Source organism: Podarcis gaigeae (assembly GCF_964106915.1).
Source record: "Podarcis gaigeae genome assembly, chromosome: 3".
Taxonomy (NCBI): Eukaryota; Metazoa; Chordata; class Lepidosauria; order Squamata; family Lacertidae; genus Podarcis; species Podarcis gaigeae.
Window position 1 is genome coordinate 69,243,824 of NC_139680.1, and position 20,373 is coordinate 69,264,196.

At 43.0% G+C, this 20,373-nt stretch overlaps 2 protein-coding genes and 1 long non-coding RNA gene across 3 annotated transcripts in view; 2 read left to right on the plus strand and 1 right to left on the minus strand.

Annotated features, from left to right (window-relative positions):
* ACAT2 (acetyl-CoA acetyltransferase 2) overlaps positions 1–20,373 on the plus strand; it is an 833,137-nt gene that overhangs the window by 57,207 nt on the left and 755,557 nt on the right. The window lies entirely within an intron of this gene.
* SOD2 (superoxide dismutase 2) lies at positions 7,356–18,857 on the minus strand. Its single transcript, XM_083732820.1, has 5 exons — positions 18,252–18,857; positions 16,044–16,246; positions 10,363–10,479; positions 8,688–8,867; positions 7,356–8,468 (listed from the first exon to the last, which is right to left on the minus strand). Exons 1-5 carry the CDS (start codon positions 18,290–18,292, stop codon positions 8,323–8,325), a joined length of 687 nt encoding a protein of 228 aa, XP_083588946.1. The 5' UTR covers positions 18,293–18,857; the 3' UTR covers positions 7,356–8,322.
* LOC310841708 lies at positions 7,358–16,030 on the plus strand. Its single transcript, XR_014562715.1, has 3 exons — positions 7,358–11,138; positions 11,836–12,456; positions 12,965–16,030. It is a non-coding gene; the product is annotated as an uncharacterized lncRNA (long non-coding RNA).

A 20,373-nucleotide genomic window follows, 5' to 3' on the forward strand; every position in this document is an offset into this window, starting at 1 on the left:
AAGCCTATTTATTCTCACCACTATTTGCCTCACTTCATTTATTCTCACCACTATTTGCCTCACTTCCTCAGACTGCCTTCTCAGGTTCAGGCACAGGGGTCCCGCCTACATCTTTCAAAGTGAAGCTGGATGCACTTCTCTTGAAAGGTACCAAGCTGGAGAAGGGCACCCTAGAATGTTCCTAAAGGCATCAGCGGTTCAAAATGGAGACATAACCATTTATATGCTGCTTCATTTTTTATAAGGCTTCTCTGGGTTTAACAAGCAAAAGAAAAAATTGCAGTTATTCCATTGCCTACTTTGTCAAGGATGTGATCGGTTGCCTGGTCCAAAATGACACATTTTGGCCAACTCCAGGAATAAAACAGGCTTGAGCGTTTATAGGTAGACTGCAGCTAGAAGTGGTGTGTATTGAATGTATTTGGCACTGCTTGCTGTCTTTCCAGTCTGCCACGCTAGTAAGAGCTCCACTCCAAGTTGGCTCGTGGAGGTTGCTAGAAAGTTGGAGTATTTTCAGACTGTTACTATGCCTTTACCTTACAAAGACAAAATAAGCCACTGGTCAGGACAAGAGGCAGGGATAGGGGGATAACCCTGTGTAGTAAACACTTTTTTTCCCCTCTAGAGACCCCAAGTTTTTTTTGGAAGTGCCCACTTCCATAAATTCCTAAAAAGCTGCCCAGTCAACCTAACCTAGGCCAGAACTAATTTGCAGAAACTTCCATATATATCCCTAAATTCCTCAGATTTGCACTGAAACTCCAAAACAGTAACATATGCTTTGGTCTTGAATAAATATTTAAAATGATATTGTTGTTAGAAAGCCACCTCAATCTATAAACGGAGGGCCTGCTTTAGAGATGTGGCACTCACAACAGTGTCCAACTGGGGGCAGGCAGAAGTTTGAAATATTTACAAGAAATATATAGGGGGAAATGTACATTTTGTATCAAATACTGCTTAGCAGGCCCTTATTTACATTATTTCTCTTCTAAAAATAATAACAATAAACTGTTGGTCCATCCTAGAAGACTTCTGTGTTCAGTGTCACCTTTCCTTAATTTGTCTTACCTTAATGGCTTTAATAGATTTATAACCTAAACCTGATCACCACTGCATTTCATCCTTTTATGTTTGTGTCTCTGTGTGTGTTTTTATTCCAGAGAAAGAAGAAATGAAGTTAGTTTGACATGAATTGCTTTGTGGATTACACAAATTGCCTGGGGTCGTTGCCATTCCTGGAAGTGAGATTATCTCTGGTTTCTCACAATGTCATCTCTCCAAACATACTGCATGAGATAAAACTGAACACAGCCAGGGATTTTATTTATTTTTTAAAAAAACCTTCCATTTGCAGACCAAAATTTAGCCGCTTCGTTCAGCTAATCCTCATAAAAGCTTAGAACGTAGGAAAAAAGAAAACCCTTTAAACTCTGATAGTCCAAAAAAGAAGAAGGAAGGAACAACTTTGCCTCATCTGGTCCACTGGCACCAACTCCAGGGGGCCCTGGGGGGTCCAGGCACCCACAAAAAAATTGTTGTGGGTGCTCAGTACCCACTCTGCAGGGCCTTGGACATGACTTCCAGGTCCCATCTGAGGCCTTGGAAACCCTTAAAAGTGGTGTCCTAGGCCTCACAGAGCCTCCAATGCCACTTTTAGTTCCTTCCAGAGGCTGTGATGTCATGACATTGGTGCTGCTGGGCACCCATGATCTGGGGTCCAAGTAGTCTCCCCTGATGGTAAGAGGTACAACTGCTCTTAAGCATTGCATCCTGTTTTCACAGTTGCCAACCCAAATCTTGGGTTGGGAAGCCTGAAAGTAGGACATAACAAGTTGGTGTGGGCAACTCCTCCTCTTCCTTGAGTTTGGAACAGGAAATAAGGGTGAATTTTGAGCAGGCCTCCTGGACAGGCTAAAGAGGTCCAGTTGCTTGAAAATGGGCAACATGACAGCTCCAGGTGAAGAGTGCAGCACTCATTAAAGTTATTTTGCCAGATGTAAAGCTGGATTGTGCAGAGCAGATGTGTTTTGTTTTGCAAGAAATGAAGGGTTTCTCTCCTTCCAAGATACACACTCCATTCTGTCCTGTATAACAAGCCTTTCTACCTTGTATGCATCTACAAACATAACCTCTTGCTATGTAAGGCAGCTGAGGTTTTTTCAATTAAATCCTCAATGAGTTTAGAGGCAGATGGACACTCGTACCTTACTGCGGCTTCATTGCACTTTTGTTGAAGTTAAACCATAGCCTGAAGCAACCCCAATTCCTATTTCATTCATTAAGGATGTAAGCTATTCTCAGCAAGACAGACTGGAGCCTCATATCATTGGTCCTCCCCCACCCCCGGTTCCCAGTCGTCAATTAGTCATTTAAAAATGTATTTATGCATTCTCTTGATAGTCTGGATATTTTAAAAAAAATCAAAGGAATAAAATCTATTAGTGAATCATAGAATAGTTGGGACCATGTGGGGCTTGAACTCAAGACTTTGAGATTGAGAGTTGCATGCTCTGCCAACTGAGCTATGTTTTTTATTATGTCGTCGTTGTCCCCCCCCCCAATAATTCTCACCAGAAATGTTTTGAGATGTTCTCACCTGCCGTTGTGATTACAGGATGCTAGACTAGATGGACCTTTGGCCTGATCCAGTGGGCCTCTTACTAGGTTATTACATTTTATCGTTTCACCGGTCCTGCCCTTTGCAGCCTCTTCTTTGCTGCTTTTGTCTGTGTGTCCCCTAATGTTTAAGCAGAGGCCAAATGTATATTTCAATAGTCAAATGTTTTTGCACTAAGCCCCACCAATCCTACCATGTCGTGCTTCTTTCTTTCACTACTTTTAATATTTAATATTTAAGCACAGGCCACAGCTCAGTGGTAGAGCACATAAAGATAAAGGAAGACACCAGGTTCAGCCCCCTGGTATCTCTGGTTAAAATGATTTGGTAGCAGATATGAAAGGTTTCTGCCGCAGACCCCAGAGTGCCACTGTCATTCAGAGAAACAGACAATGCTGGGCTCAGTGAACAAATAGTCTAGCCTGCTAAAATACAGCTATCTTTTCCCCCATTTTTTTTTAAAAAAATGATTGCTGCTTGTACAGATGTGCACAATATCTGTTTTCTTTGGGTTTTGCATGTGCCTGTCCATTTTTCAAACTCTTTAACCCAGAGATGCTTTTGCAGATGCCTTTTTTGTTCAGATTTTGCGTAACTTTGCAAATTTGGCAGGGTATAGAAGCAGCGCACGACAGTGTGGGCATTTAGCATTGATTAAAATAAACAAGTAAGACAGAAGCACCAGTTGGAGGAAGTTAGTATATATTCTGAACCTAATTACATGTTCAAAAATATTTGGATCCATTTACATGTTCATTATAAAACAACAACATGTGGACCATATAGCTCTCTCACAATTGTGTGTGAAGGGAATGTTGCGCTTTCTGATGCACACAGAAAACTAGCCGATCAGGGAAAAGGCAACCCTAGAGCCCTTATGTCTAACATGATAATTTGTGCTGGATGTTTTGCTTTTTTTCTTATAGTATTTTAAAGGTCATGCATACTGTTCTCACAAGGTGGAATGCACTCAAATTTGATTTATTTTTAAAGTGACAATGAACCCTGTGGTATAGAAGTTTCCCTGAAAAAAGGTGCCTTGATTGTTTTCCTTGTTTTGTCATTAGAGCATGTGACTCTTAATCTCAGGGTTGCGAGTTTGAGCTCCATGTTGGGCAAAAGATTCCTGCATGGAAGAGGATTTGGACTAGATGACCCTTGTGGTCCTTTCCAAGTCTACAGTTCTATGATTCTAGATGCACAATCTGATAAATTGCTTCCAGCTTCCAGCATCACACTTTGCCTGGACTTTTTGGATACAAAATATATGCTCTGCTATTGAGCTATAGCCCCTTCCCAATACTCACTGCAGCATTATAAAGTGTTTTTTTATTATTATCTACTATCCATTTTCCCCTATCTATCCACCACAGATTGTAAAAGCATTTGGAGAAAGTCTACCATGATGTCCTTTACAGCATTCCACGAAGTGTGAGCATGAAGCAAAATGGTCTTATTTATTCAGTGAGTTACGTGGGCTTCACAGTGCAGCAAAATTCCTAATAATTTAAACTGCACTAGAAGATGAAGTGGATAACGATCTCCCTCTACTGGCAAGACTCCATGCATTTGGCCATGTCATCAGTGCACACAAATTTTGCTAGGCACATTATTTCCTGAGGCAAAGCAGTTCTCAAATCAGTATCTGTGACTGCCAAGATAATAAAAAACACATTGTCTCAAATGTTAAGTTGTTAAGCACAAGCGTGGGGTGGGGAGGAGATTAAAAAAGAAAAAACTTGATTCAAAGATTATGTATTTGTCGGCTTCCTTTTACATACTGGAGTCCCTCAAAATAATTTGTTTACAATCTGGACAAATCTGAAGTATCTTTCGCTGTTTCACTGAATAAAACCTTATTGGTAAAAGGGGTGGCCATAATAAACCCCTATTTCAAACAATAATTTTATTCGGAGAAAAGAAGCAATTAAATTGGTTGCAAGATATAAGGAAAGGGGATTCTGTTTTTGGTTCAAACCAAAGGAACGAGCAGACACAGGGGATGTGAATTTCTGCTCCATGCCGCTTTTCTTACGCAGCCCTTTGCTCTGCTGCAATGAGTCTGTATCACAAGAGTTCCAGCATAATGGTTCCAGTTTCCAGTATCACCACCAATGCCAGCAGGAGCCATCAGCATCATGTGTTCTGCAAAGGTTTTCTTGGAGCAGAGGTAGCCAACTTGGGACTTTTGAGAGCCCACCTCACAGAGCCCACCCTCTAGCACATCAGTATTGCAAGAAAAGAGCATCTCTTTCAGATAGCACTGCCCAACTGCCAAGCACAGCATATTGTGTCACACATACAGCACACACTTCCTTGTGTAGCAAGGTATCAACCAAAACAAACTCAAGGAAGTAGTCCTTATGGCTTTGAAATTAAGTAAGAAATATTTCTCAAAATGAACTGAGAATGAACTAATGTAAATACTGCCTACCGAATTTAAATCTGAATGAAGACCATATAGCTTCAGAATATTCGGAAAGATGCAAGTTTCCACTGTTCCTTGTTATATTGTCAAATTCCTTTATTCCGTGCATTTATTCCACACCTTTCTTCCGTCGTGGAACTCAAGGCATGGGCTTCGCAAGACAGAGTCCCATCCAGGCAGTGTTCAGACCCAGACTGCCTTGGCATCAGCAAGGCAGCTGCATCATGTGCCCTCATGAATATGGCAAACAGCTTGTAGAACATATTTACTAAACTTCCCCTAATAAAGCGGGTGATGGTGTGTCAAACGGTCCAAAAAGAAAGCTAAAAGAAAACAAGTGTTGGGCTACAATCTTATTAAAGAGATTCTGTAAGCCAAACCCATTTTCTAAGTGTGGTACTGCAGCAGCACCTGCTGGTAAAGTTAGAGAGTTACAGTTTGACATTTAATAATAGAAAGCTATGTTCTGGAGGTGGGGACTCTCTTCCAGGGAATATTCAGCATAGGGTGGGATGTTCCATTTGCCACCTCTGCCTCCTAGCAGATGGTGGCAGCAGAGACATCACCTTGCCGACAAAGGTCCGTATAGTTAAAAGTTATGGTTTTCGCAGTAGTGATGTATGGAAGTGAGAGCTGGACCATAAAGAAGGCTGATCGCTGAAGAACTGATGCTTCTGAATTATGGTGCTGGAGGAGACTTTTGAGAGTCCCATGGACTGCAAGAAGATCTAACCTATCCATTCTGAAGTAAATCAGCCCTGAGTGCTCACTGGAAGGACAGATTGTGAAGCTGAGGCTCCAATACTTTGGCCACCTCATGAGAAGACTCCCTGGAAAAGACCCTGATGTTGGGAAAGATGGAGGGCACAAGGAGAAGGGGACGACAGAGGACAAGATGGTTGGACAGTATTCTCGAAGCTACCAACATGAGTTTAACCAAACTGCAGGAGACAGTGGAAGACAGGAGTGCCTGGCGTGCTCTGGTCCATGGGGTCACGAAGGGTCGGACACGACTAATAACTAAAGAAGACAACCAGATTGCCACTCAGTTACATGATTAACTACTTGGGTAAAGGGCTACTTTTCTGTATTCACCCAGAATTGCAGCTTTATAGACATAGCAGCACAACATGGAAACCTCACGTTTGCTCTCCAGTCAACAGAACCCCCTTCCCTATTAAGGCCATACTTCTCTTGGGACCCATCAACTCCCTCCACTGCAAAGCCCTCGTAAAGCTGCAATCCCATTAAGTTACCTGTGAGTAAATATGCATAGGACCAGACTGCACAATAACATTAGAAATAAGGTGATTTTCTTTTCATGCTCAAGCTTTTGCAAGACAAATGGTTTTATGGAAAATCCATTGGGATTCAAAAATTCAGTCAATCCGAGTTAGATGTTGCAAATGGAGTTCTTCCAATTATATCACATTTATTATGGGGAAAGAAATGTCAGAGACTAGTATGAAGATGCACGCAGAGGGGAACCAGCGGCTCTGGCTTTCAGGGATGATGGAAGACCAGCATAGGCTGTAGGTATACTGAAGAATTGGCTTCCTTGCTACTGTTGGGGAGATAAGGAAAGGTCTGAGTCCACAGAAGTGGGAATTGTTAGTGTTCTTGTGGCCCAATATGACTTTGTAGGTGCTGCTCCCAAAGCATTATCACATCTAGACTGTCTTTAGTTGCAATAAGATGCAAGAGGCACAAGGGTCTCACGTGTTTTCACTTGGAGATTTGTTCATCTGTATCACTTCCATTGTAAGATGAAGATTTAGCCGTTGGCTCGAATTCTGTTTGACAGCTCATATATGCACTTGCCATAATTTGCTTAAATTAAACTCTAGTGTTTTCTTTATGTGAGGGTAGAATTATGCAGCTTCTAGGTAAACCATTCATAGAGCTCAATGTGTGTGGAAGAATGCATAAAGACCCATGCAGCAGTCTCCTTTACAGGAACGAGTGAGAAAAAAATTGAGGCTTAGATGTAGAAGCTTAGATTAATAGGTGTGCTATTTTACAAGATTAACATTGAAGAGTAGAACTGGTGAAAACAAATCTGGTAAAATTTTAACACTACTAATTCCATTAAATTATAAACATTTAGCTTCTGATCTATCTTCAACCATCTAATTCTTCCTTCTCTAACCCCACATATTATCAGGGGCATAAAGCAGGGGTGTAGCGTGGGGGTGCTGCTGGGAAGGAATTAATATGTTTCTGTGGATACTGTGGTATAATGAACACCTCAGACACATATTTAAGGCCCTTGTGGGGCCTTTAAACATATTAAATCATGTAGCAGAGTAACTTCATAGATTTTATTTCAAGAGCAAAGTTCAGATTTCCAATCAGATACTGCAGTACAAAAAAGGAAAGCCAGTTACATCAATATTAGAAAATAATTTCATTATCCGTTATTAATACATCCTACAGAAGTAGCAAACAATACTTCCCATTTGAAGACAAACACACATATATTAAACACACTTAACCACAAACCTGATATCCTATACATTTGGTGCAATGCATCTTTCCAGGGTATTTTGTTTTCCCTTTTTCCACTTTCAGCAGGACAAAAATCATGAAAGCTAACCCACTGTTCTTAGCAGCCGACATGCATTAGGAATCCTCACGTTGTAACGAACAAACGTTTGCAAAATCGGCTGTTAGGAAGACTAAAACGAATTGCCTTTTACTCTAGGTTTCGGTAGGCTACAATATACGCAACAGCATTTAATTCAAACACAGGGCAATATTCAATGGTGCCCATCCTCAAGACAAACAGATTTGCACTCCACAACAGGACTCCCCCTTTTGCACACCAACCTGAAATTCTGTAGAGTGGCAACACCCCGGATGAGATTTGCAAGGGCTGCAAGTGGAAGAAGAGGAAGAGGAATTCTGCTCAAAGTCTATAAAATGCTCTGAGAATGCTGTTACTTTGGACTTTCCCTTTGAATTACGTACACCTTGAAACTCACTCGAAAGAGTAAGCAGCAAATCACATGTTATCAAAAGGAACCGGTTGTAATCCCATACTGATGTTTTATAAAGGATTGTATTCTTTCAGAACACTGGATAAAGGATTCCTGTTTCTGAAGAACAAGTGAGCAGTTTCACCAAATTAAGCAAACATTGAGCTAAGAACTTTCTTTTGATGAGCTTGAATATTTTAAGTGGTGGAGCAATTAGCAAACAAACTGCTAGAAGTTACTACAAAAATGATCAAAAAAAGTGTTCTTTCTTTAATGATCTTGTACAAGATTTTGCTCTACTTTTTGCAAGCTGCATATCTCGAAGATACGTTTTCCCAGTTTATCACGTTCCAAATAGCTTTGAGATAGTCAGGTCTAACATTTTTATACTGGAGATAATATGCATGCTCCCATACATCAATTCCTAGAAGGGGAACAAGACCTAGAAAAGAAGAGAAATATTTATTTTTATTTCCTGCTCACAAGTAGGTTTTGATAAGAGGAAACAAGTAGATTTATTATCCAATCAGCTATGCAAGGGAAAGCAGGGAGTCCTTCTTCCTTTGCCCTGGTGAGCAGAACTGCTGGTGTCTGCTTTTATCTACCGCATAGCAAAAATTGTACTTTCAATTGTAGACTAGCTGCAGCTAGAGAAACTCACCTGTAGTCCCTTGAAGAGGATCCTGATTGGAACAGGCAGTCACCTGCAGTCGACCCTGTTCTTTATTAAAACCGAGCCATCCCCATCCTGAGCCTTGGACTCCAACTGAAAGAGTTGTCAACTTCTCCTTGAAGTTCGCAAAGGAGCCAAAATCACGCTTAATAGCTTCCATTAGCTCCCCTTAATAAATGAAAATAATAATAACAATTCACACACAGAGCACACTTCATTAGCTTTCCATTTGACGTTCCAAAAAATCATTCATATTAATTCAGAAGTAAGGATAGGTACAGATGTAAATCTTACAATCAATAGAATGGAAGTCGGTTGCAGGATCACCAGTCCTTCATTTGCCAGTCTCAACCATAGGTAAGCGGTACCTCAGCACCAGCATTAACAGTTAACCCTAACTTGCTTCCCTCTTAACCAATCTCTGATAAACAGTCTGAAACTGTTTAACAGGGAACTCCAGTTAATGATAACCAGTTAACATGGATGATGCTAGAATACTTCCTGTGGCTACAGGAAGGGTGGGAGGAAAGCAAGTGCTGACTGGTGGGAGTGTGTGATCCTACAGCCTGCTGATAACCGTGTAACTGTGGTTAAGAAATCACCAGCCCCAGCCCCGGATGTAGATCTTTGCCTCGTCTCCGAATTCCACAGCATTTGGTACATTACAGTTTGTACACTGACTGCTGCAATGACTAATCAGCTGTGCCCCATAATGTATTCTGATTTTCCCTTTGAAAAGTATCTTATCATCCATAATGATCACAACCACTACCTAACACCACGACCCAGTATTACATCTAGATAGTTGTCCAAAGAACCAAGGGAACAGCAGATAACAGTGTGAAGCTCATGTGGGCAACAGCCTGTCCACAAGCTAAAGTGCAAACAATCATGCCATTTGGAAGAGGCTTAAGAGAGGACATGCCTACCATCACACTTTTTGAAGTGTTCTGCTTCCAAATGTCACATTTAGTGCCGTCAGTAACACACAGCCATTCATGCATTACATTCATCGTTTTACAGATTGTGGTTCATCTGGAGGAGACAAACTGCAAGCCTAGTTTGGATGACACACTAAAACAAACCATAATGTAGCTCACAGCAGCGGCCACGGTTTGCCTTAACATTACATGCAAAGTGAGCACTGTATGCTTCAAACTTTTAAAAAAGCTTTTGATAAAGTGCCTCGCTGGCATTATATGCTGCATGGAGGCTTCCCATAGTTATTAGGTTAGCCACTGCTAAGACAGAATGTTGGACAATAAATGTGTGTGTTTTTTGTGAGGCAGCAGTGTGGGAGGCCTTTTCTGTGGTGATTCCCAATTTCTGAAATACCCTTTCATCTGAGGTGTGCCTGGCCCCATCTCTGTATCCTTTTCAAAGTGGGGAGGAGTGTCAAGATGCAAGCTTTCTGTCCAGGTCTTTAGTGGAAGAGAATGTGATCTGATGTTGCCTACTGCTGTTGTTGACCTTGAATGCTATTTAAGATGTTTTCATTGTTGGCTTCATGATAAGCATTGCACACTTTATTTGCTGTCTTATGCTGTCTATCACCTACACTGGAACACAAAGATGCTATAACAAATGATACATTAGCATTTGGTCTGATCAAGTGGGGCTTTTCAAATGTCCTGTGTAACATTAAAATGCTTTGATTACAAACCTTTTGGTTCTCCTCCACCATTAGGAGAAAGGTTTGTCCAGAAGATAGTGTGATTAATGTGACCTCCACCATTGAACTTCAGAGCCGGCTGAAGAGAGACCTGAGCAGTCACATCACCTGCAAAGAACAGAGAATTAAGTGCAACATCTCCAGTAAGCCTTAGCAGAGAACAAATTATTCCTTACCCCAGGAGGAGTCCACTTAGTTAAGAGTGTTAATTTGAATCGATGAATTGCAGCTTAGAAAAAAAAGTAAAAATACAAAAAATGGATTAGGATCAAGACTGGCTGTTCCAGCATAAGCTCCCAAATGGAGGAAAGAAGTGTATGAAGGAAATTTTTCATTGATTCTTCTACTGTCTCCCCCCTCCCAATTATCTTCCATGCTGTTCTAGAAAATTTCCACTTCTGAGCAGTTGTTCAGGAGGTCACAGGGAAAAAGAGGAATTGACCAAACTTCTACTTCTTCTGACATGAACAGAATTCTGTCTACTGTAACTGGATATTTTAAGAGTTGTGCCTTAACATATGCACTAGTCTATATAAACCCACAACCTTTATACATATTTTGTGAGTGTGAGTGTGTGTACACACATACACACACACGTTAAGCAAGGGTCCCAAAATTTTGGCTTGGCTGCATAGTCTGCCACTATTTAGTTGCTACCAACCATTCCTCAAAGTCTCTTGGAACACACAGACCATGGGTAGGCAAACTAAGGCCCGGCCCCGGCCCAATCGCCTTCTAAATCTGGCCCATGGATGGTCCAGGAATCAGTGTTGTCAGGGACGCAGCGGGAGCGCAGGGAGGGGAGGAGATGGAGAGCGAGGGGGAGCAATCCGAGGGCAGCGTAGGAGAAGAAGACAGTAGCCCGAGAGATTCCATGAGCCTCTCCAGCGAATCGGAAGATTCACAGAAGGGGGCGCCGGTGGCCAGGGCAAGGGGGGCCCCAAGGGGAACACCCCAGAAGCAAGGGGCCAGCGGGGACTCCCAGAGCAGCAGTTGGAAATCAGGACCAGCTTCCCCACCAGAGCGTAGTGGGGGGGAGGAGTCCCAGGTATCGGGGCCAGCGTATTCACCACCAGCGAGAGAAGATGAGTCAGGATTGACCACGCCTCCATCGGAGAGCGGGGGAACGGTCAAGAGGAAGGTTGCCGGTTGGGCGCGCGCGCCAAGTTCAAACGTACAGGCGAGCGGCACAGCAGGTAGCCCGGATAGGGAGCCAGGTCCTAAAGCCCGCCGGAAGGAGGGGCAAGAATCAGGGGGGTCAGCATCAGAAGAGTCCAGAAAGGATGAAACCCCAGCGGGCAGGAGGGCCCAGAGGAGGAAGGAGCTAAGGAAGAGGTGGAGCAAGGCTAGAGTCTTAAACTGGTGTGGAAGGGGAGGAGATTCAGACGGAGCTTCGCCGGTCTAGGGTTTAAGACGTAGAGCTGCACGCTGCGGCTTTGAAATGGAAACTGAACGTCAATAAAGACTTTTGTACATAACTACAGCCGGGCGTTGGTCCTCTGTGAGCTGGGACCTAGGGGCGGCTCTGACAAGTGTGTTTTTACATGAGTAGAATGTGTCCTTTTATTTAAAATGCATCTCTGGGTTATTTGTGGGGCATAGGAATTCATTCATTCCCCCCCCCCCCCCAGGGCAGACAAACAGTGGACCAGCCCCCTGCTGAAAAAGTTTGCTGACTCCTGACAGACAAATCAAGAGAGCAGGTCCATCTCCAGTCATTTGCCTGGGTATTCTCAGGCAAGAAACTATCAGTTTCTCCCTTTGTAAAGGAGGATATGGCAATACTAAAAATGCTTCTTCCTCCAGCCCAATTTATTTCCTTCTTTAGCATGTCCCCTTAAATGAGTTCATATTACAATGAAGATGTGAGGAATGGCAGCACTGACCCTTGAATTCCTTACATAAAACTGCTAAGCCCAAATTTCTACGCCTGCTCCCATAGGCTGGGGAACAACACTTCAGAAATACTCCTTAATTCACGAAAACTGTGACATGTGCTTCCCAACAGAATAAATGTGCTGTAGGTGATCCTCAAGTCCAACTATGCTGCATCATTATGCTCCCTTCCAAACGAGACTCTTGAGAGTCCCATGGACTGCAAGAAGATCAAACCTCTCCATTCTGAAGGAAATCAGTCCTGAGTGCTCACTGGAAGGACAGATCCTGAAGCTGAGGCGCCATTACTTTGGCCACCTCATGAGAAGAGAAGACTCCCTGGAAAAGACCCTGATGTTGGGAAAGAGGGAGGGCACAAGGGGACGACAGAGGACGAGATGGTGGGACAGTGTACGCGAAGCTACCAGCATGAGTTTGACCAAACTGCGGGAGGCAGTGAAAGACAGGAGTGCCTGGCGTACTCTGAAGCTCAACATCAAAACTCATGAAGATTAGGAAGAACTTCCTGACAGTAAGAGCTGTTTGACAGCGGAATTTGCTGCCAAGGAGTGTGGTGGAGTCTCCTTCTTTGGAGGTCTTTAAGCAGAGGCTTGACAACCATATGTCAGGAGTGCTCTGATGGTGTTTCCTGCTTGTCAGGGGGTTGGACTCGATGGCCCTTGTGGTCTCTTCCAACTCTATGATTCTATGAGATGAGAAATTTGTACTTTCTGTGCTCTGGAGCTTCTGCAAAAGCTACAACTCCTGTTCCCAAGTCTTGCTTGGATTCCTCCAGTGCTGCTGAGCCCGGGACATCAAACTAGCTCCCTGTCCCAGCTGTGAGAAAGGGGCAGAAGATTTTAAAAATGAGAATAAGAGTACTTCTAGGCAGTATGAAAGCAGACACAAGGGACACCCTCTTTCATCTGCCTACCCATCAAGCACAGTCCTAACAAAGAACTCTACAATTCCATAATTCCTGGGAACTGCTGCTGGTAGAGTCCTTTCTGTGCCTTGCAGCCAGGATAGAGAAGTCAGCAGCAGCATGCAGGAGTGTTGAACAAGGGGGGGGGGGGGGGATAAGCCTCAGAAATTTCCCAAGCCAGGGAAACAAGAAAGGATGCAGCTAAACTAGTGTTCGACATTCCCAGTCCTTTTCTTGTATGTTAGATTAAGTAAAGTGTGCATGCAGAGAATAGTGACGGAGGGCAAAAAGCTCACTGAAGAAGACTGGATCTTCAGGAACAGAAGTTGAGTTGGCTTTACTGCACTGAAAAGCATAGATAAAAAGCCTACAGACAGGCTCACTACAATTAGCCAGGCCACATTTAGGCTCACTAGAGCTAGGGCAGCTAACGTACAGGCATGTGTCTGATTAATATATAATCCACAAGTAAATCTGAACTGTTAAAGTTACAAATACTTGTTTAAAATACTTATACTCCATCCTAGCAGCTAATTTAAAATCTAAAGTAATAAACTTTAAAACAATTTAAAATTAGCAAGAAATCCCAATCAAATCATGTTAACAGGAGCCAGAAAAAAGAAAGTTTTCAGCTTCTTTAAAAAATACACACCCCAAAGGCAAGGCACCCTGAGTAAGGTCCTATTCCTTGTTGCCACCTGTCTTATATGGGCACTTCAGAGATGGTTTTAATACTGCTTTTTCCACTGAAGTATATTGGACATATTTTTGAACTAATGTTTACACAACAAAAATGTGTATGTACTTTATGAAGTTTGGTTTCCTCTTTTTTAAAATTCAGAGTTTAAGATTCAGGAAACTGACAACTGTTTCATTTGATTTTTCAAAAGAGCCTTCCTGCATTACATTGCAACAGAATGCTCCTCTGATGGGAGAGCTGTTGCGCAACTCAACACAAACTGAGATTCAGTGTCACTTTAAACAACATATGCTTTGCACCCATTGAGTGTAGATTTTCTGCTTCATGTAGTTTGAGTAGAATACTCTTGTATGTTGGACTAGGTATCTATTGACAGCACTCAGAAAGGGAGTAAACGGCCCATTTGCTTATCTTGAAGCCACCAGCCAAAAGGCATTCCTGTCTCTGCTCAATCATTAACTCGCATAGCAACAGTTATTTTCCTCCTTCCTCTCTCTGTAAAACTTGTGAGGAAAATTACAGAGAAAAACTGTGTAGAGCCCTGAAGTTGTATATATACACTGTGGAAAAAAATAAAAACTTGAATTGCCTTTTTGAATACTCCACAATGTTGTTTTGAAAATGCATTGAACAGTGCAATCCTATATATAATTCCACAGAAGTAAATCCCAGTGATTTCAATCAGCTTTACTCCCAAGTAAATAGGTACAGGATTGCAACCAATATAACTTGACATCCAACAGTTTACAGCTCTATTGAAACCACATGGGCATTGCAGAGGGACAATAAGATACAGTGGTAACTCTGGATACGTACACCTCTGGTTGCATATCCTTCGGGTTACGCATGCGGCAAACCCGGAATTATTTTTCCGGGTTTCAACACATGCGCATGTGCAGAAGCGCTCTACTGCGCCACACGCATGTGCAGAACAGGCACCTCCAGTTGCGAATTCCTTGGAATCCGACCGGAGCTCCAGAACGGATCCCATGAGCAACCAGAGGTACCACTGTACTCAAATCTGAACACAACAAATAATCTCAAATGTCCAGCCCAAGATGGGCAATCCTACAGCTCCATTCTACTGCCTTTCAAAGCAACCTATTACATTGCTGAACTCATTCAGACAGCCACATATACAGCAAGTCAACATGTGTTGCAATTCTTCAGTGTTTGCCTCTCAGCAGCTTCCCCTTGTATCATAGGTGTTTAAGTGTGAGAATGTGACAATACAGCAGTTTGGAAGAAAAACCATTATTTCTAACCTTATTATCATTTCCCAGCCTTATGCCTCCTTATAAGGCTCTGAAATACTAACTGGACTCAGCAGAAATGCACCACATTATAAAACAGCCTATAGCTCTTGAGTTTAAAATTAGTATCACAAGGTTCCATGGACTTCCCATTTAATCACATTAGTATTAATGCAAAACTCTGGAGATTTCATTAAAATCTCAACCTTTGATAAGAAATTACATTTTAAATGTAACTACAAGGTATAAACGTTGCTTTAGATACACCATAGTTTCAGCCACAAAGAACAATGCAATTCAGCCTTAACTCTAAAATTCAACAGAAAATAGATGGGAGGTACAAATTCTGAGCCTCATCTGCCTTTCTTGTGGCAACTACTAGTTGGACAAGGTGACAGCTGTGATATAATGGTACTCCTAATGTACCAATAAAGATGACTAATAAGTTTTAGTACAGACATATTTCTAGTTACAAGGCTTCAAATCTCATAACTATTAATTCTGAGATCCTACACCAGGCATCTGAAATGCTTTCTGGAGCTTAAGGTGTAAACTATAGCCCCCCTGCACTGCAGCTGGCCACTTTATGAAAACATGGCCTCTGTCTCAAATAAGTACAGTGGTACCTCGGGTTAAGAACTCAATTCATTCTGGAGGTCCGTTCTTAACTTGAAACTGTTCTGAACCTGAGGTACCACTTTAGCTAATGGGGCCTCCTGCTGCTGCCACGCCACCGGAGCACGATTTCTGTTCTCATCCTGAGATAAAGTTCTTAAACCGAGGCACTATTTCTGGGTTAGCGGAGTCTGTAACCTGAAGCATCTGTAACCCGAGGTACCACCGTACTAACTTTAGCACAAGAGACAACATGTGGGCGCACACTGACAGACATGTAACACAGATATACAGTTACCCATACCTTTTGCCAAGGCCTCTCTGTATTTTTCTTCAGCAACATTCAGATTATTTACATATGCAGCATGATGTTTACTGTGGTGAAGTTGCATAATTTCTGCACTTATGTGGGGTTGCAGGGCCCCATAATCATAAGGCAGGTCAGGAAGAGTATGCTTTTGTCTAGATGCCAGACACCCAAGAGGTGCAATCAGTTTACTGCTATTTCTGGAAGAGAAGGAAACAAAAATAAAAATAAAAATTGTAGGATTCTTATCTTGCTATATTATTTGACCAGCCAAATTCTTTATAATTAACTTATCCTCACAGCTATCATCATCACCGCTAGCCCCACTTAACGGAACCGAGGCTGAAAGGGCCTTGAACTTAAGTATCCCACATGCAGACATCACAATATCTTTGAACGCACTGGCTCTCAGTTACAACTTCTGTTATTCTAACATTGAGGAACACCAAATAGAAGCACCAATGGCAAATTGCTGAAATACCAGTACATTTGGTGGGGTGGAGACTGAAACAGAGAGAAAAGGAGCAAGCAATGGTGTAATGGATTGCCAAACCCTCCCCCCCCCTCCCAGGCACCCACCCCCTTTTTATTTTTACTGTTTTTGCCAAGTGAATAAAGGCTGAATGTGCACAAGTTAAATGCATGTAAATTCACGCTTACTGTTCATGCCTGAACTCAAATCTTTAAGGGGGGGTGACACACACACACACACACACACACACACACACACACACACACACACCAGGTGGGCAGTGGATAGCCAAGTAGGAGCAACACTTGCAGAAACATTTCATCAGTAACACCGCTGTGTTGACAAGAGAATCTGGCTAACTAGGTCACATAGTTCTTCTAGAGAGAACACAAGAATTTCTACTTAACAGCTTACCCCTTCAACATAAAGTATCACTGGGATAATATTTAAAACTCGCTTCACTTGTTTGTCTTGTGGAGCAACTCTTTTTAACCTCTTCAGTACAGTATCTCTAACTGGAGAAAACTGTATTGCCCTTTCACCAGATAAGGCTGCATTTATACATAAACTAATTACAGAAGAACAAGAGTATGTAAACTCCCCACAAAAAAAAGATTGGCAAATTAAGTTAATGGAATATGCAGAGATGGCCAAATTAACAGGCAGACTCAGAAATGAGGACAGTAACAAATTTAAAAATGAATGGGAAATTTTAATTGCATATACGTCAAAGCACTGTATACAAGTTGATACATCAGCAGGATTCTAAAAAACATCCGCAATATTATAATAATAGATAAAGAAAGATACGAATGGAAGAAAATATGACTAGGACATGCATGAATTAACAATGAAATAATGAAACCATGGAGAGGGAAGTCAAGGGATTGTAGAAATCCCACATTTCACTATTGTATTGATTCTATAAATAGTATGTAAAATGATAGTTGATTTTAATTATGCTTTTTTCTTAATGACTGCTGTTGTAAGATGTTTGATATAATAAAAACTAATAAAACATATATATTTTTAAGAGTATGTAAACTCGCCCTGCAAGTTGTACAAAACCCTGAATAACAGGGAATCAGCTTCTTGGTCACACCGTCACTCCTAGAGCAGCTACGGGCTCTCATTTCACATCCCCAACAGATGGGGGAAGCGTTTTAATATTCTTTAACAAACCTAAATTACAAGCTGCCGCTGACAAACAGAAAGGGCTTAAACGCTTAGCCCTTAATGCGAAAGGTGTAAGAGTTCAAACTTACCGGGAAACTCTTTTTCCTAATTCCAGCTATAAAAGACTTCACTTCCCCAAGAAGTTTATGATCCTTCTACAGTTCCCCACTCAATGTTAGCTTCACAACAACCCCGTGAGGTAGGCCGAGAGTGTGCAACTTGCCCAAAGCAAGCGGCCCAGTGAGCTCCACGGCTGGAAAGGGAGCTTTGCCCGAGTCCTCGGGCAATAATATGCCAACCAAGCACCACATTAAGCGCATATTATGGGGCTCCCACTTTTATCCCTTTGGCGGGCGAACTCTTGCATGAGCCGCAGATTCCTGGCTCGAAATGGGGTCCGCTTCCCCCTCGTTCCCCTGACTCCACGGCGCTAAGTCTCGCCCTTCCCTTGTTCACCTCCCTCTTCTGTCCCGCCTCTCCGAGAGGGCCCACCACGCTGTGCCCTTGGCCAGAGGCAGCTCAAGGGCTTCCGAGCGACCCCGCCGCCGGACTCTCACCTGCAGCCGCCCGGGGAAACCAGCCGGCAGAGCAGCATCATGGAGACGCCGCTTGGAGCAGGAGCAGGAGCAGCAGGAGAAGCGCCAAAGGACACGGCCGCGCTCTGCGCCCCAGTAGCCCCGCTCGCCTCGCCGTCTGGCGGCCTCGTTCCGCGAAACGCCTGCGCGGCCCCTCCTCTCCCGGCTGCCGCTGCCTGGGGCGGGGAGACGCCTCTCCGCCCGCCAATAATGAAGAAGCGGCGGGCCCAGGCGTTGACGCGGGCGAGGCAAGGGCAACTTGGCCTCGGCGCGCTATGAAATAAAGCGGCCTTCGCGACAAGGCTGCGTCTGCTGCGCAGCTCTGGCCTTGGCTCCTAGGGGGCCGCCGGGAGAGCCTGCCTTCTTCCGACAGGCTTGCGAGCGACGGCGCTGCGGCGGGCCTCTTCCATTAGGAGTAGCGCGGGAATTTCCATAAAAGCGCCTTTGGATGTTGTGAAACCAAAGCAGAATGCATCTCCTCCAAAATTTGAATTCTCTTACTGCACATTTAAAACCAGTACTTGGGCCGTAGAGAGGTGGTCTGCTCACGATTGACATGTCTCCACAGTCTCTCGTCAAATAGCTGATAAGAGCTGACTCGGTTAATGTCAGAAACCAAGGAGGTGGTATTTCTATCCCCAATTCGCCTCTGTACTGGAATCTTGCCTGCCCCATAGTGGCCTCCAGGGCTGTTTCTCCCTAAGGACGCCTCCCCCCCCCTTTAGGGGCTCCTACTCCATGCACAGCACCCAGCGACTAATAATATCGCTTATAAGAATACAAACTACATAAGTACACGCCATGAAAAACACCTCTAATACTTGTTGCAGTCAATTCTTCATCGCTGGCTGACAGAAAATGCAATTGTTTGCCTTTTGTAACTTATTAATGGCTGTTTTTTTAAATCCAGAATTTGAACTAAATGTACTAATGCAGTATGACAAATAGAATTACTGATCTATTTTAAATAGTAGGCAGGTGTCCAACCACAAGATACAGTCTGAGAGAGGGTCCCTTATCCTCCAGAAAAAGGACTGGTGGGAACATCCATACATGGACCTAGCCCAAGGGCTGCAGGAAGGGGCAGCTGCCCCATCAATAAAAGTCAGTAAAATATATAGCTGAGGCTCTGCCCCCCTAACAAAAATCCTGACTACACCCATGCATCCATATAGAACTTACAACCTCAAGATTTTAGCAGGGAAATCCTTGTGAGTCATTCTAGAGTTCTGTGGGAAATACTATCCAAGGAAAAGAGAATAACCTCCAGAGAAATAATTTGGAGGAACCCAATTTCACCCTGATACTGTAGAGCTTTTACACTGACCTCTGGGGAGAAAGACAGCAAGAGACAACCCACTTTGGAATTAATGAGTTTTAAAATATACGGTACTTGATAGCCCATGCACTGACAGGGCAAAACAAGGCAAATTGTAGAACATAATAGCTGAAGAGCCATAGGGGAAAATGCATGTGCCAGACAGATGCCTTCTACAGGTATGCCAATATGAGAAGCCAAGATGGCGGAGTTGAGAGTACAGAATGGTAAATTAGAACATAGTGTGCAACGTGCATAACAGAAACAGGAAGGATAGGAGACGAACCAGTGGGATACGGTTATCTGAATACAAATTTAGCAAGGAAGAGCATCCTGAATGGTGTCACTGTATGTCAAGGTGGCCATAGGGTCACAACAAATTATAAATCTCAGACAAGGCAGACTCCCTTCACAAAATCACTTTAGGTGAGAATATCAAGTATTATTGCCATCCTGACCAAATTGTCTTGGGTGATAATCGTGGAGAGAGTGGAAAATCAAGCAGGCACCCAATGTTGGCAGTGTGCTAATGGGCAACAACTCTCACATAAATCTAGTATGTTGTTCTGGTCACAACAAGGTAGATTCTAGATACCCTAAGGACTGTGACCTTGAACAGTTGGTCATGGAACCAAATAGGTGAAGTGACTCTGGACTTAAAGTGTCACCCAAGACCTGTTGCAAGGTATGTTCTTAAATCATTTGGAAACTGACCAGTGCTCTCAATTTCTACGTATAAAAATGGACAACTGCCAAGCAAGTCCAATGCAATCCCATTTGATTTCA